The sequence below is a fragment of the Papaver somniferum genome, chromosome 5 (assembly GCF_003573695.1).
Source record: "Papaver somniferum cultivar HN1 chromosome 5, ASM357369v1, whole genome shotgun sequence".
Taxonomy (NCBI): domain Eukaryota; kingdom Viridiplantae; phylum Streptophyta; class Magnoliopsida; order Ranunculales; family Papaveraceae; genus Papaver; species Papaver somniferum.
In genome coordinates this window covers 202,483,373-202,495,470 of record NC_039362.1, presented here as the reverse complement: position 1 = coordinate 202,495,470, position 12,098 = coordinate 202,483,373, and the positions used below count along the sequence as shown (strand labels likewise).

Genomic DNA, 12,098 nt, shown 5'->3' with positions numbered 1-12,098 from the left:
ATTTTATTAAAATTTCAGAATCACTTCTAAAAATAAAATAGTTGACTTTTTTACGAAGTAAATTGCTTTTGTTTCTAATTTCTGAAATCGACTTCTGCTTTTGGCTTCCAGTACCCAAACACCCTTTTTCCCATTTTTACGAGTGAGAAAAATAATTTTAACAGTCCCTTCTCTTTCCGAGAAAAACGGAAGACTCTCACGAGTGACTAAAAGAGAGTAAATATCGGAGATGTTTTTTTTTCAAAGGTAAATAACATTCAATCGTCTTTCCTCTTTTCTTCTCTTTAGTGAGAAACTCCACATTCTGTGTTGAGCTGCCGGAACACACAACAATCTCCGATCTCGATCTCTGATTTTAGTCTCATAAAATCATTCAGATCGAGGTGGAGATCACGAGCAGCTAGAGATATCAACTCTTTTGAACAAAGTCATGGAGGCAATAGAGGAGTTACTTCAACTTTCAGAATCTATGTTACAAGCTTCATCTGTTCTTGCAGATGAAGATGTTGATGATTCATCTTCTTCTTCTTCAAAGAGGTCATCAACCTTTTTAAACGTTGTTGCTCTTGGCAATGTGGTAAGCTCAATTTCCCCCTTTTCTTTCAACTTTTGATGGTTTTTGAGCTTTTGATAGATCGATCTATCACGTACAAGATGATGATTCTATGAGTAGTTAGGGTTTCAATTTTGAAAATTACACTAGAATTAAGTTTTATTTGAACTAATTTACTGATAATCCGTGAATTTAGTGAAATCCTTATCAGTATGTGTAATTTTATTCTTGTTCATGTTCCTCCAAGTTCAAACACACCAACTTGGAGTTCTGAACTTCTCAGTACCATGACTTCTTAACTTCAGTGGTTTCAACTTCTGTTGTCTTAGTTTAGTATCTAATTTCTCAATCGACTTATTGGGATTCTTGTTTGAATAAAATTACTTTATATGAGGGATAAAATCATGTGGTAGAGTAGATTAAAAACTTTACTAAAATTGCATTATGCTGTGGAAAATCTGGGAACTACTATATCAAATTACTAGAGTTGCAAAGGATAAGAAGTTCAAATCAGCAACCTCTACTGTCTATGATATTTGGCTGCACTAGATTCATCTAAGTTATATGTTAAAAACTTCTTTTTTATGATCTCTCTAAACAGGGTTAATAAATGATTAGGGTTTAAATTAAACAAAAATTCTGAATCAGCTTTTGATCTTTAGAATTTCTTTTTTTTGTTCTTTTTTTTTTCTTGCATGTTTGATAATGTTGGCTCTATTTAGACTGCGATCGTATTAATGGTTGATTCTATTTTGATATTCTTTATGGACAAATGTTTCAGGGTGCTGGTAAATCAGCTGTGTTAAATAGTTTAATTGGACATCCCGTTTTGGTAAGTTGCATCCATGGTTTACATCTTTACTGAAATTCATGCATCTCCTTTGACAAAAGGAATCAAGCAAGTGTTACTTTATAACTGTTATCTCTCTGATTTATGTTCTCTTTGTTATTGGTTTGTCCAGCCAACGGGTGAAAATGGTGCAACTCGAGCTCCCATAAGCATTGATTTGCAGAGAGATAGTTCCCTTAGCAACAAAGCTATCGTACTGCAAATTGACAGTAAATCACAACAAGTTTCTGCGAGTGAGTTTTCTTCACATTAAGTTAGCTGATAGGCCTTCTATAATTTGTGTTAGTTTGTATAGAATTTTTATCCTCGGGTGGAGCTAGCCTAATGAGGCCTTATAGTTTGGCAATTTCTTTCTTCGTGGATCACGATTGGTTTGATTCTGCAGATTTTTTTACGCATTTTCTGATTTTTTGTTACATTACCTATGTATTCTGCCATAAGTTTGAGCTGAACATAATCAAGTCCTAAACAGTAGAGAAATAATAATATTCATTTGTTTGAGCAAATATTCTAACTTGTGTCTGACTGAAGATTATATTGCCATAACTGGTCAACTTAGTTGTTGATTAGTATTTAGTTTTTTAATGTCACGATCATAATAAGATAAATCTAGCTGTGGTAATGCTCTTTTTTTTTGGGGCATGTTGCAGGTGCTCTCCGGCATTCATTGCAGGACAGGTTAAGTAAGAGTGTTCCTGGCAAGGGACGTGCAGATGAAATATATCTGAAGCTTCGCACTAGTACAGGTTGGTCCTTAAAGTGCAGGTTCCTATTGGATTGTCTTTTGTCATCAATTAAAGTAAAATTGCTCCCTTGTAGTCCTATTTTCCTAGTGACAAGAACCTATCCGTGTGCCTACTGGTATAGCTTCCCTTTGACCAACGAACTAAGAAGTTTTCTTCTTGGAGAGATCTCATTCCATCCCTTGTACACCTCTCCTTAAAGACCTTGGCAACACTCATTTCTCTCAAGGATATGTGAGGTCATACAAAGTTACACTTATTTGTGGAATTATTGCAAATTATGTAGATTGTTTTTGAGAATCTGGAACTGTGTATGCTCTATGCTGAGCATTGAACTATCACCTAAGCACGCATAATGCATCTGGATATGGATATTTACTTTTGTTATTGAACATCCTAGTAAAATTATCTGATCCAAAATAATAAAATATACTTTCTGATTCATTGGTTGATATCTGCTTGACATATTGTTTTCATGCTATGTTATTTGAAGCTTGAGCAAGGCTTCAGGATAGGTGCACCACACATTAACGCATAGGCAACGCCTTGTAATGAGATACTGTGGAGATTTTCCTGCATTTTTCTGCATATATATATGAAACCCAAAATTCAATGAAGTTTTATCGCGAAGCAGGACTCAGTCAAACTAAATAGTTAAGTAGTAGTCTAATATCAAACTCACAAGCAATCCAATCCACAATAAGAAGAAGAAAAGCAACACCTCACACGATATGATGAAGTTATATTCTTTGAAACACATTGTTAATGCCTCGATTTCCTCAGGGCACCACTAGGTGCACCTCACATTACCCGTAAAAACTTGAGCTGCTGTGAGGCGTCCACCCCTCCGGAAAGGATGCCTAGGCTACGTGATTTGCATGTTGAAATAATATTGTTTACTTTTTGATCTGACATTATTTTTATCCAGCTCCTCCTTTGAAGCTGATTGATTTACCTGGACTGGATCAAAGGATCGTGGATGAATCAATGGTGAGTTGATTTTAATCCTCTTACTCGATTCTTTTTGTGCCAATGAGTATCATTGTCATGAACCTTTTGTAGTGATAGGCATAGCAACTTAGAGCTGATCAATCTACATGGTGGATAGAAAATGCCTCCCAAAATTGCTTTTACTTCATTTACACGTTTCTTAATTGCCAAAAATAGCTCTACCTTTATTGCTCATGAGCCCTTGATAGTTCGGTTATGTGGTAGATATCCTGTGCATAGAATAATAGTTACTATCTACTCTTAGATGCTGTTGTGTGAAGTGGTCTTCACTGGAATTTAGTTTTATAGCCCATCTATTAGCTATTATACATATATATTATTGACTGTGTTCCTGACCTTGTATTTGATGGTTATTTCAGATAAGAGAGTACGTTGAACGCAACGATGCTGTATTGTTAGTTGTTGTTCCTGCTGCCCAGGCACCAGAAATTTCATCTTCCCGAGCACTTAAACTAATCAAGGAATATGATGCGGATGGTAGGTTTTCATTAACATTGAAGCCTAATCTACAGTAGTAAAATGATCGTATCTTGCTGACAGTGTATAGATTGTTTAGGTTCATTCTTTTCGTACTCGATCTAATAATTGTACCCTCAATTTTGCTGTTTGTAGGCACCAGAACTATTGGTGTCATTAGTAAAATAGATCAAGCAGCTTCAGACCAGAAAACCCTTGCCGCAGTTCAAGCTTTACTATTGAATCAGGGACCCCGGAATACATCTGATATCCCATGGGTTGCTTTAATTGGTCAATCTGTATCTATAGCTTCTGCACAATCTGGGTCTGTTGGTTCAGAGAATTCATTGGAAACCGCTTGGCGTGCTGAAAGTGAAAGTCTTAAATCTATATTGACTGGAGCTCCTCAAAGCAAGCTTGGTAGAGTAGCTTTGGTGGAAGCTCTTGCTCAACAGATTCGTAAGCGTATGAAAATCAGGCTTCCTAATATCCTTTCTGGGTATGTGCATTAGTTCCCAACTTACCTTTTAATTCTTTATCTTCAACAAATTCATGCATATTGATTAGTGACAGTGGACAATTGGGGCTCGACTTCCTATCTATAAATCATGCTTCATAGTGTTTTTATTGTGATTGGATGCAGAAAGATGATTACTTTTGCTTGAAACTGTTTTGTAGGTTACAGGGTAAGTCTCAAATAGTTAAGGATGAGTTAGTACGGCTTGGTGAACAAATGGTCCATAGTTCTGAAGGTACAAGATCCCTAGCTTTGGAGCTCTGTCGTGAATTTGAGGATATATTTCTACAACATATTGCCACTGGTGAGGTATGTAACATACAACAATTGTGCACATACTCGTATCTCTGTATTATGATAATTATATCAGCTGGCCCTCTTAAAATCTATTTTGTAAGCTGAATATGTTGTTAGCATGCAATTTGGTGCTATAAGGTCCATTAGTTAATGCTAAACCTGATACAAGAACTCTCGTATATGAGGTTGCAATGCTGGCACGAAGTTTTTCATACAGAAGCCACATGCGGTAGTTACTTAGTAGGACAATTATATGTTTTTTAAACTTACATGCTGAATATGACTATGCACTGTTACTCCCGATGTTAGAATTCTTTTTCGGTAGTTTATTAGATTGGCTTCAATACTTAATATTTTGCGCTTATGAGCGGGTCAGAGGTAGATCTAGACCCTTGTGAAATCTAGCACTACTTCCTCTGCAGAAGACTGGTCTCCATTGTTCCATTATTCTGTTTATATGTAATTCATTGGAGCTTTTCTTTTCCAGGGTAGTGGTTGGAAAATTGTTGCAAGCTTTGAGGGAACTTTTCCGAACCAAATCAAGCAGCTACCGTTGGACAGACATTTTGACATCAACAATGTGAAAAGGGTATTTTCCTCTGGTATTCCATTTTTGGAACTTTGACTCCTGTTGTGTTTCCTAGCACCTAAATCTTTGTGATTTGTTTTTATATTGCACCAGATTGTGTTAGAGGCAGATGGTTACCAACCATATCTTATATCCCCTGAGAAAGGTCTGAGGTCTTTAATAAAAGGTGTTCTTGAACTGGCAAAGGAACCTTCACGGCTTTGTGTGGATGAGGTAATTTTTAATATGCATATACGTAAATGATCCCCTTTTCCCGTCCATTGGGCCTTCTCTCTTAGAAGCCTTTCATTTTTATTGATCCTTTTTGGGAGATTTTAATTTATATCATAGATACTTGTGCAAACATATCCAAAATAATTTAACTCTTACATACATAGGTACATCGTGTCTTGGTGGATATAGTTACTGCTTCTGCTAACGCCACTCCAGGGCTTGGAAGATATCCACCTTTTAAGCGAGAGGTATGCTTTATACGCTGGAGTAATATTAAACAGTTCCCGTTAAGACACATGTCTTTACTGTAATTTCCGTACCTAATTTCATACATCTGGCAATTGGAAGTTACAAGTCTTTGATACCTCTATACAGACTCATGTTAAGAAGAAAGAAAAAAAAAACCTATGTTGGAGGTTTTGGCTTAATGTCCCCCCCGTCCAGTTTTTTTTTTCTTCTTTTTTTTTTAAAGAAATCCTCCGTAAGAAGTTTGCTATAAGAAAAAGCTTCTGACAAATTTGCATTTGGAAGTAGTTATAGTGCTTTAAGAAAATAGCCTTTAATTGGTTTATCGTGTTCCAGGTCGTGGCAATTGCAACTACTGCATTGGATGTATTTAAGAACGAGGCAAAGAAAATGGTGGTTGCGTTAGTTGATATGGAACGGGCTTTTGTTCCCCCCCAACACTTTATTCGTCTGGTGCAGAGGAGGTATGGTTAATAATAATTAAATTAATTAATTTATCCATAATTACTTTTCGAGTTATGGTGTTCTGTACCATTAGCACTTTCACAGGAAGATCTTTTGGAGTAGCTTAGTTAACAACACCATGTGGCTTTGCGACCTAAGCTTTTGATGCTGTTTTTCTCTTTCTATTTATTCTTAATAATTTGTGTAGTTGTCTACTCATGTAATAATCACTTATGTATCCACATCTCCAGTGATGGTGTTCTATTGCTTATTTTGGCTGATACTTGGACTTTTATCTTTTGCAGGATGGATAGGCAGCGACGCGAGGAAGAAATAAAGACCAAATCTTCAAAAAAAGGGAGTGATGCGGAGCAATCAATACTAAATAGGGTATGTCCATCTGTTTGCAAAAGAGAATAGGTTATTTTAGGAGATGGAAAGAGTTAGGTATCCCATGTTTACTAGTAGAAAATATTTTCTGTCCCATAGTGTTAGAATTTCAATTAAATGCCACAGCAGCCAGTTGTTGAGATCAATTTGATAAGCTAGAGAGCCTTAAGTCCTGTTCCTACTTTTGCTGGCCAAGAACATCTTGCTTTTTTTTGTTTAATCAAATTTTTATGGTTTAATTGTCTTCCTTTTATTTTTCTGATAAATTGGGCATCTTGGTGGTCTTTTGTTCAATGTTCTTATTTAGGCAGCAAGTCCTCAAACGGGAGGAAACTTGAAATCAATGAAAGATAAGTCAGGTGCGCCAGAGAAGGATGCGCAAGAGAGTTCAACTTTGAAGACTGCTGGGCCTGGTGGAGAGATAACAGCAGGTTTTATCTGCCACCTTAGTGTTTTTTTTTTTTTTTATCTCAGTGAACATCTTGTTACAAGCCGAGTGTTTCTATTATCATAATTTTTATGAAATTTAGGATAAAAGGATATATTATCATTATCAGTGTCTTATGCCATATCCCAATCGCTTGAATTTAGCAGCACGCCAGCATGTTTGTCTGTGCTTTCAATTTTAAACTGTGCAGCAGAATCATATTCCATGTCACTGTCATATCAATGTCTCATAATCTCATTCCAACTAGTTGAATTTGCAGCATGTTCTTACTTTGTTTTAAGTTTCTTTTTGTTCAGCTGGACTTTTTGTTGACTTCTAATACGTGTAATTATAGGATTTCTGCTGAAGAAAAGTGCTAAAACTAATGGCTGGAGTAGAAGATGGTTTGTTTTGAATGAGAAATCTGGCAAGGTTGGTTAGCAATCCTCAAGGTTGAATTCAATTTTGTGAATCGTGATGATGATAAATGAGATGTCGTAACCAAGACTAGTAGTTATTGTGTTGCAGCTTGATAGATATAAGCTAGGGACATCATTTCATCTTTTATTCTTGTTTTATTGAAAGACATCCCATAGAAGAGTACAGACCTATCTAAGGTGGAAGTTTCTATTCTGGTATCATGGCCCAGGCCCTATGTATGGTTTGACACCTTTCAACGAAATGTTAGTCAAGAAATTAACATCATGACATCACTAAGATGTCAAAATGATTAATGAGATTAGGACGATATGAGACATCGGGTGATACAGCTATTTGCAAGAAAATCAAACTGTAAAAGTAAGATTCTGATAAGAGAGCTTGTCCGCCTGTTTTGTGTCTATGTACCTTACAACCAGATATCTTAGGTGAAACTATGGCGAGCCTTTTCAATTTTTGTCAGCAGATCTGATTATTAACCTGGTCTTACATATGTTAAAACTTAAAACCTTCAATGTAAATCCTTATTTAGACTTTAACAAGGCTGAGATTCTAATTTAGATTATTAGCAAAATTAGGAATTTGGGATCTTAGTTCTTAGCAAGTGCTAGCTTAAACTGCCTTGGCGACATTTTATTTTGGCTGATTATGTTGTTTATTGCTGGATTCTTCTATGTGAGATTGATATATGTCTGGATCTGTTCCTACATTTGCAGCTAGGATACACTAAAAAGCAAGAAGAAAAGCATTTTCGTGGTGTCATCACATTGGAGGTTTGTGCATTTGAGATTAGTTTCATTGGCTACATATCTTTTCGGTATCTTATGGTTGTTGATGTACCTTGGTTTATTAATACATATACATAATAATACAATTTTCAATATGAGTAGCTTCCTTATCATGCTCCTCGAATTTCCTTTTACCACTAGATAGTTAGGGTGGACTAAGATTTTAGCTTTTGATGCTTAGTAGACATTGTCTCTTCACACTGTAAGAGTATACTTCTTCTGTTTATTATAGAAGTCTGGTCCCTAGATTCCATTTCTTTAGAACACAATTGACGGGGTGGCTTCTGTATCAAAATGGTCTGGAACTGAATTTTGGTGAGTTTGAGAATATGCCAGTGCCAGTTTATGAGTTGTGTTTCAGATAGCTTTAATGCCCTTATGGGTTGATGAAAATCCTAGAGGAATTGATATTTGATATCAGTCGGCCACCATTATCAAGTTACACAAGGAAACCTAGCTGAAATTATCTAAAACTGACACAGTGAAAACGTATTATTGTTGGATAATGGATCTGGGTAAACAAGCAATATCTTGAAAGTAACTAGAAAAATATTATATAGGATAAATGGTTTTGATAGATTGTATATCAAAACCATAAAGTATGCTTCTAGAAAACAAGAACTATAGAAACTTGGAAAACAAGAAAAAATTATTTTGAAATCAACTAGGACTAAGATATGGAGATTCTGCAATTTACAGTTTAATGGAACCTTCTAGAAACTAATAAGCAATCTAATTCTAATATACTATTTCTTAATTCTGAACACATCAAATACAATAGTATTACGAGCATAATTATTGTATTCCCCCAACCCAGGCAAGATTTGTCCTGCACAAAACAAAAAAAAAGACGAACAAAAATTCACAGGTTAAGCTAAATTTAGTGACCCCATGTAGTTTCCAATGTTTAAGTTAGTGTTAGGAGTTCTCAAATTCGAGAGGTTTTAGAAAGTCCTTGATACAGTGGATTTTTTTTTTTTGGTCGGTCGGTAGAGATTATGATGTTAGGTGTTGTGGTATCAATGCCCAACGACTTCTCCGCTTTATCAGAGAGGCATCTGTTGTACTTTATGGAATTCGTTTGAAATTCTGGGGATCTTCTCTTTAATATATGCTTCACAAATGAGAATAATCATCCAGTCTGGTCCGAAAGAGTACTACTTTTAGCATGTCTAGTGAATTTGTATTTCTATTCTCAATGTCTATTTTATTCTGTCTTTATGTTGGAAAAATGGGCACCATCAGCCATTAAACTAGTCTTTCTACCAGGCTTGGGCACATGGAATTCCATGTTTCTTCTCATGCTAACTTTTGTTCTGGCATTCCTGGATGAGAGATAGAGGTGAACTTGAAGTTGTTTTTCATCTTCAACTGATTAGGAATTTATAGTGTAAACATGGGACTGTAATTACTGTAGTTTTAGACTCCATTGATAATATTTACTTGTGAACAATCAGGAGTGTAATGTTGAAGAGGTTGAGGAAGAGGAATCTCCATCAAAAACTTCCAAAGATAAAAAAGCAAATGGCCCTGATTCTAAAGCACCTGGTCTTGTTTTCAAGATTACCAGCAAGGTTCCGTACAAGACTGTTCTCAAAGGTGTTCAATTATACTTTACCGTGCTTCTTTTCTTAACTCAATTTAAATTGGTGTTTTACGGCTAATTTAATTTTGATCTTGCAGCTCACAGTGCCGTTGTGCTGAAGGCTGAGAGTATGGCCGATAAGGTTGAATGGTTGAACAAGATCAGGAATGTGGTCGAACTAAAAGGAGGTGTAGTTAAGGGGGCTACTAAGGAGGGTGGCCTTCCCATGCGCCATAGTCTTTCAGACGGTTCTTTGGTGAGTAAAATGATATTTCCGCGGTAATAATTGTGTCTAACTAATCCCGTTTTTTATTTTAGAAACCATAGAAACAGAAACAGTTGAGAAGTTGTTTGGAGGGAGACTGTTGTTTAAGTTATTAATTCTTTTTTAAAAAATTCTCAAGTACAAAACAGAAAAAGGAAGATGGCAAAATCTCGTTGTCACCAATCTTGCTATCTCCGATTGTGTCACTCTCTCTCTTTCGTTACAAAGGATAAAATATTTGCTTCCATGAGTCATTCATTTAGTTGCATTCTCATTCATTCTGTAACTAGTTTTTTTTCAATGAAAATTTTTTACATTTTGGTACCAAACAAGTATCTTGGGCACAAATAAATTTTCTGTTCGAGAATATTGGTCAAAATAAAGAAAAAAAGAAACAATCAAATTTTGTGCTAAACAGGCTCTTCATGACTAGCTTATATCCATATAGCGAGTGCGTATGCGAATCTGTCATGTATGTTCTTATGGTCTTACTAGATTTTGTTTATCTCTTCATTTAGTGGTTCTGTATATGCAGTGGGTGTGAATGCAACAGCCTGTCATGTTTGTTTTTATTACCAAAGTCAAATCGCAAAATTGATGTTTCTGTATATGCATATTGATACAGTAAATTCTCTTGTTTTTTTATTAACCAAAATGAGGTAGAAAGAGTGTTAGTTACTATTTGCTTTTTCAGTTGGTTTGCTAGGTGTTACCCTTGCAATACGGTGAGGCAACATTGTTGAGACATCCTCTATTGGTTAACTATCAGCGTTAATCAATAAATTACTGTTATATTCTCGTCCATTAGATGGTTTGTTGGAAATATATGGGTTTAGCATAAGCCACTTGTATTAGATTAAATGAACCTTTCACTGCTCGTTTGGAAAAGAAAATATTAAGAGCAAGCTAGTTTGAAAGTGTAACTTCTATCTTTTTTACTCCTATAGGACACAATGGCTCGAAGACCCGCAGATCCAGAAGAAGAGCTCAGGTGGATGTCTCAAGAAGTGCGTGGTTATGTTGAAGCTGTTTTGAACAGTCTTGCTGCCAATGTCCCAAAAGTAAGCCTTACTATTTGTTTAATTTTATTTCTTATTCATTTCCATTTACACCACTTTCATATTTGACTCAAACTTTGCATTGAGTAGGCAGTGGTTCTCTGCCAAGTCGAGAAAGCAAAAGAAGACATGCTTATTCAGCTATACAGCTCAATTAGGTCAGTGCAGATTTTTAGATGCTTCAGTGTAAACAACTGTTCTTGTATGTCCATATATCCTCCCAAGTTATTTTTCCTTTATATGTTTTTGGTTGTTTCCAGTGGCCAAAGCACAGCAAGAATCGAAGAGCTTCTCCTGGAGGACCAGAATGTGAAGCGCAAAAGGGAACGCTTCCAGAAACAGTCATCCATTCTTTCAAAACTCACACGTCAACTTAGTATCCATGACAACCGTGCTGCTGCTGCATCTAGCTGGTCCGATGGTGGTGGTACTGCAGGTAATCTTTGAAAACCTAGCCTATGCTACAAGTTACCAAATAATATATACCAATAGAGGAGATCTAAGTTAAGAAATTATATTAGGAGTTCATGGCGTTGTTCCTTTCTTGTTTTTTGCAGAAAGCAGCCCAAGAACACCCAGCGGCAAGGGTGATGAGTGGAGATCCGCATTTGATTCAGCTGCCAATGGACGTGCAGATGTTAGTAGGTCCAGAAGCAATGGTCATAACAGAAGAAACAGTGATCCACTCCAAAATGGTGATGAAAACACAGGGTCTAACTCCAGCAGTCGACGTACCCCAAACAGGTTGCCACCTGCACCACCTAAATACTAGATTCTACTGGAAGTCCTTTTGTTTTTATATTTACAGAGTCAGAGTTGATATTTGGGGTTGGGTGGGGGTTGTGTGCGTCTCTGCTGGACCCCTCGTGATTTTGAGTACTTGGTTTGTTAGGAGATTTGTTTAATAGCAGCAGCATCAGAGAAAAAAAGTGTATTAATGTACATATAATACTTTTGCTTTTATTATTTTTTTTCTTTCTAATTTCCACCTTATCATCAAGCCTTTTTCATCAACACCATGCAAAAGCTCTAGTCTTTATTTTAGAAGGCTATTATTGGGGCGTCACATTCCAATAGAGGGGTTTCACTTGGATTTTTAATGTCCAAAAAAGTGATTATGGGATATCCTAACACATATACAAAATGTCTAGATTACCCTTTAATTAAAATAAAAACTTAAAAACCGTAAAAGTGTTTTTACGTCCAGGTTTGGATTAATTCCAACTGT

The 12,098-nt window shown here is 36.1% G+C and overlaps 1 protein-coding gene across 1 annotated transcript; it reads left to right on the top strand.

Moving 5' to 3' along the window:
- Nucleotides 1–238: 238 nt before the first annotated feature.
- LOC113284336 (dynamin-2A-like) lies at nucleotides 239–11,866 on the top strand. Its single transcript, XM_026533771.1, has 22 exons — nucleotides 239–577; nucleotides 1,335–1,385; nucleotides 1,516–1,636; nucleotides 2,054–2,149; nucleotides 3,075–3,136; nucleotides 3,517–3,634; nucleotides 3,770–4,112; nucleotides 4,292–4,439; nucleotides 4,915–5,016; nucleotides 5,110–5,229; nucleotides 5,394–5,477; nucleotides 5,812–5,939; nucleotides 6,225–6,309; nucleotides 6,617–6,740; nucleotides 7,092–7,168; nucleotides 7,891–7,947; nucleotides 9,420–9,561; nucleotides 9,646–9,803; nucleotides 10,760–10,873; nucleotides 10,961–11,028; nucleotides 11,131–11,306; nucleotides 11,428–11,866. The coding sequence occupies exons 1-22, from the start codon at nucleotides 431–433 to the stop codon at nucleotides 11,640–11,642; spliced, it is 2,736 nt and encodes a 911-aa protein (XP_026389556.1). The 5' UTR covers nucleotides 239–430; the 3' UTR covers nucleotides 11,643–11,866.
- The last annotated feature ends 232 nt before the right edge of the window (nucleotides 11,867–12,098 follow it).

Coding starts and splice junctions, on each gene's coding strand:
- LOC113284336 (XM_026533771.1), top strand. CDS start 431: ATGGAGGCAATAGAGGAGTTACTTCAACTTTCAGAATCTATGTTACAA. Junction 4,113..4,291: donor CTTCCTAATATCCTTTCTGG/GTATGTGCATTA, acceptor ACTGTTTTGTAG/GTTACAGGGTAAGTCTCAAA. Junction 9,804..10,759: donor GTCTTTCAGACGGTTCTTTG/GTGAGTAAAATG, acceptor TTACTCCTATAG/GACACAATGGCTCGAAGACC.